This window comes from Henckelia pumila, unplaced genomic scaffold (assembly GCF_033568475.1).
Source record: "Henckelia pumila isolate YLH828 unplaced genomic scaffold, ASM3356847v2 CTG_270:::fragment_1, whole genome shotgun sequence".
NCBI classification, from domain to species: Eukaryota; Viridiplantae; Streptophyta; class Magnoliopsida; order Lamiales; family Gesneriaceae; genus Henckelia; species Henckelia pumila.
In genome coordinates, this window is record NW_027331788.1 from 1,529,990 (window position 1) to 1,534,342 (window position 4,353).

The 4,353-nt window shown below is 43.3% G+C and overlaps 1 protein-coding gene across 1 annotated transcript; it reads right to left on the bottom strand.

The window, feature by feature from the left end:
- Nucleotides 1-1,201: 1,201 nt before the first annotated feature.
- Nucleotides 1,202-3,152, bottom strand: LOC140870873 (uncharacterized). Its single transcript, XM_073273279.1, has 4 exons — nucleotides 3,140-3,152; nucleotides 2,736-3,018; nucleotides 2,396-2,681; nucleotides 1,202-2,308 (listed from the first exon to the last, which is right to left on the bottom strand). The coding sequence occupies exons 1-4, from the start codon at nucleotides 3,150-3,152 to the stop codon at nucleotides 1,202-1,204; spliced, it is 1,689 nt and encodes a 562-aa protein (XP_073129380.1).
- Between the last annotated feature and the right edge of the window lie 1,201 nt (nucleotides 3,153-4,353).

Genomic DNA, 4,353 nt, shown 5'->3' on the forward strand with positions numbered 1-4,353 from the left:
TTCCACTGATATGGACTTTGAGTGCAAGACGTGCCTGGGCTTTGAATTTCACTGATGTGGGCCACTGATGTGGACTTTGAGTGCCAGACCTGCCTGGTCTTTGAAGTTAAGAATGCTTCTAAAAAATTTCATAGGGTAGGTTCCATAAAACAGAACTGACTCTTGCAATGAAATTGTTCCAAAACAAAATTGACGCTAAACAGGACTGGCCCGAAAGTAAACAATACAGGACTGACTATTGAAAAACAGGAATAAATAACGCAAAAAGACTAACTGGTTAAGGACCAGCTTAGTGAACTATAAATAACATGATGAGGCCCGAGCTGAGCTACTAGGGATAGTATTTTTTCAAGTGCTGAGCATTCCATGGCCTTTTACCCTTTTTGCCTTGGGCATCTTCCAAGTAATATGCAGCTATTCTAGCTTTTCCTATTACTTTGAGTGGACCTTCATACTTGGCCTCTAGCTTTCCTCTTTCCCCTGGATGTTGTATCTTTCGCATTACCAGGTCTCCCTCCTGGAAAACCTTAGGGTATACTCTTTTGTTGTAGGCCTGGGTCATTCGTTTGCGATAGGCTGCGAGCCTAATGGCAACTCGGGACCTGTGCTCTTCAAGTAAGTCCAAATCCATTGCTCGCAATTCTTGATTGTTTGCCCCATATGCCATTATCCTAGCACTCTCTTGTCCAATTTCTGCCGGGAGAATAGCTTCAGTCCCATACACCATGCTAAAAAGAGTTTCACCTATACCGGATCGAGTTGTAGTTCGGTAGGACCATAATACGGAAGGGAGTTCGTCTGCCCACTTGCCCTTAGCTGCATCCAGTCGTGTCTTAAGAGCTTGGACTATCGTTCTGTTGGTAACTTCGACCTGTCCATTCCCTTGCGGGTATGCAACAGAGGTGAAAACTGGTTCGATCTTCATTTCTTGACACCATGCTCGAACTTTGGATCCACAGAACTGTCTCCCATTGTCTGATGCCAACCTGCGAGGGATCCCGAAGAGGCACACTATATTTTTCCATAGAAAATTGAGCACTTCATTCTCTGTAATTTTGGCTAGGGGCTCGGCTTCCACCCATTTGGAAAAATAATCGACTACGACCAACAAAAATTTCCTTTGCCCCGTGCTAACAGGGAATGACCCTACAATATCCATCCCCCACTGATCAAAAGGACAAGCGGCCACCACTGCCTTCATTTATTCTGCAGGTCTCCACTGTAGGTTATCATGTCTCTGGCAATTATAACACGAATGAACCAGATCTGAGGAGTCTTTCCGCATAGTAGGCCAAAAGAAACCAGCAAGAAGAGCTTTCCGAGCTAGGGCAAGACTGCCTAGATGACTTATGCAAGACCCTTCATGAATTTCCCTTAATACATAATTTGTCTCGTCGGGGCCCAAACACTTTAACAAGGGTTGAGAAAAAGATCTTTTGAACAGAATTTGGTCTATCATGATGAAACAAAGTGCTCTTCGTTTTGTCTCCTTAGCTTTCTTATTATCACTTGGCAGTTCTTTTGTAGTCAGATATTTGTGTATATCATATCTCCAATCCCCTTCTGGTACTTGGGTTAGCATATCATCCAGAGTTTCCAACTCAGATACGAGCTCCCGACCTGCAACGATGGGTTCAGGCCGGTCACTCAAGGCACTGGCTAAGCGGGCCAAATGGTCGGCCTTAATGTTCTCTGCTCGGGGGATGAGCTCCAATTTCAGCTCGGTGAATCCTTCCTTGGCTTTGTTTAATGCCTTGGCATATTTCCTCATCTTATCATCTTTGATCTCAAACTTTCCATTGCTCTGCTGAATAGATAATTGGGAATCGGAATATAGAATAGCCCGGGAAATACCCAAATTCCGTGCTGCCTTGAGTCCAAGTAATAAGGCCTCATATTCTGCTTCATTGTTAGAGGCTCTGAAGTCCAATCTGATTGAAATATTAGTTTCTTCACCCCAAGGTGAGATGATCACGATTCCAGCTCCGCTCCCTGACTGACATGATGACCCATCTACAAAAATCTTCCATAGCTCTTCTTGTTCTAGCTGAACTGTTTCTGCCAAGAAGTCAGCTAGGGCTTGAGCTTTTATAGCTGTTCGAGGTTCATATTTGATATTGTACTCACTCAATTCTGTGATCCATCTGACCAGTCTACGTGATACATCTGGATTAGCTATGATTTTTCCCAAAGCACTATTGGTGAGTACGGTGATAAGGTGTGATAGAAAATAAGGCCTTAATTTTCTCGCTGTGATGACCAGAGCTAAAGCAAGCTTTTCCTGAGTTAGGTAATTAAGCTCGGGTCCCTACAAGGCATGACTTACAAAGTATACGGGTTGATGATTCATTCCGTCTTTTTTGACAAGGACCGAACTGGTTGCTCGAGGAGTAACAGCCAGATAGAGGAACAACTCTTCCCCTTGAGTAGGCTTATTCGGAACAGGCAATTGCTTTAAGTAGGTTTTTAAATCCTGAAAATCCTTTTCACTTTCATCACTCCATTCAAAATCTTTCGTCTTTCGCAGTTCTTTAAAGAAAGGTAGGCTTTTGTCTGCCGATTTGCTTATAAATCGGGCCAGTGCTGTAATTCTTCCTGTTAATCTTTGTACTTCCTGTATATTCTTAGGGGAGTTCATAGAGATGATGGCTTGAACTTTTTCTGGATTATCTTCGATTCCCCTTCATGTAACCATATATCCCAGAAATTTTTCAGCCCGGACTCGAAAAGTGCACTTGCTAGGGTTTAGCTTCAGTTGATAATTTTTCAGCGTCTGGAATGTTTGAGCCAGGTCAGTAATAAACTGGTCGGCAGTGCAGGTCTTGACCAGGATATCATCAACGTAGACTTCAATATTCTTTCCAATTTGCTGCTCGAATACTTTTTTCATTAATCTTTGGTATGTTGCCCCGACATTTTTGAGTCCAAACGGCATGACCACATAGCAATAAGTTCCTGTTGATTTGACAAAAATCACCTTTTCTTTGTCCTCTTTTGCTAAGGGAATTTGGTAATACCCTTGGTAAGCATCCAAAAAGATGAGTAATTCATGTCCTACAGTTTAATCGACAAGCTGATCGATTCTAGTTAGGGGGTAGCAATCTTTAGGGCATGCTTTATTCAAATCTCGAAAATCTACACACATACGCCATTTTCCCGTAGATTTTGGGACTAAGACTATGTTAGACAACCAGTTCGGGAAGTGGATTTCTTCAATATGCCCAGCCCTGAGTAACTCGTCCACATGTTCCTTTATTACCGCATATTTTTCAGGACCGAAGTGCCTTTTCTTTTGAATAATAGGGCGACAAAACTTTATCATTGAGCTTGTGCTCTGCTACTTCCCGATGTACCCCTACCAGGTCAAAAACTGACCATGCAAAAACATCCTTATTTTTTTCCAAGCATTTCAGTAGCGGTTTCTTCAACTGTGCTTCAAGGTTGCGAGCAATTTTTACCATCCCAGAAGGAGGCGAGATCATGATTTCCTCAATTTCTTCTTCAGCAGTGACAGATGTGTCCTCTATCAGGTTTACCTTTTCCATGCCAGAAAGTCCAGGTCTGTCAACATTATCAGTCTTGGCTACTTTTTTCTCTATTCTGACCTCCTCCACATAAAAATTGCGTGCAATAACTTGATCACCTTGCACCTCCCCGAACTCATTACCCACTGGGAACTTCATTTTATGATGCAGAGCTGATCCCACAGCCATGAAAGTGTTCATGGCAGGTCTGCCTAGTATAGCATTATAGGCGGATGGAGCATCTACTATAATGAAGCTCACAATTCTGGTTTTGCGAGAGTTGTTTCTTCCCAGAGTTAAAGGTAGGTGCACTAACCCAACAGGTCGGATGGCATGACCCGTGAAACCAAAGAGTGATGTTACAATGGGCTCCATCTTGTACTGTCCCAAGTCCATTTGATTTATTGCTTCCTGGAATAGAACGTTGACAGAACTGCCTGAATCCACAAATATCTGAGCTACATCATAGTTTGCGACCGTGGCCCTTATTACCAGCGCATCATTATGGTTGCTAGAAACCCCCTTCAAATCTTTCGGCCCAAAATAGAGGGTCGGGCCAGTATGGACAATCTGATTGTCAATCTCCATATTTATTAATTTTCTGCTACTAGTTTTCCTAGCTCGATTGAAATCTCCATCAGTAGGGCCTCCAGAAATCATGTTGATAATTCCTCGAGCAGGAGGAGCCGGTCTTTGATGAGCTCGGTCATCCCTGGATGGTCTTGATTTGGGCGATTAAAATCTTCATGGGGAGGAGCAGTCCTGGCTCTTTGTCTCGATCTTCCTCGCTGTTTCCTGTTCGGGCGATACCCCTCTTGACGGGTCAATA

What these genes read in the sequence shown, in the direction of transcription:
- LOC140870873 (XM_073273279.1), bottom strand. An exon ending in CTGAAGCTAAACCCTAGCAA is followed by an intron (nt 2,682 to 2,735) that starts GTGCACTTTTCG and finishes GGTTACATGAAG; the next exon opens with GGGAATCGAAGATAATCCAG. An exon ending in AGTTGTTCCTCTATCTGGCT is followed by an intron (nt 2,309 to 2,395) that starts GTTACTCCTCGA and finishes CATGCCTTGTAG; the next exon opens with GGACCCGAGCTTAATTACCT.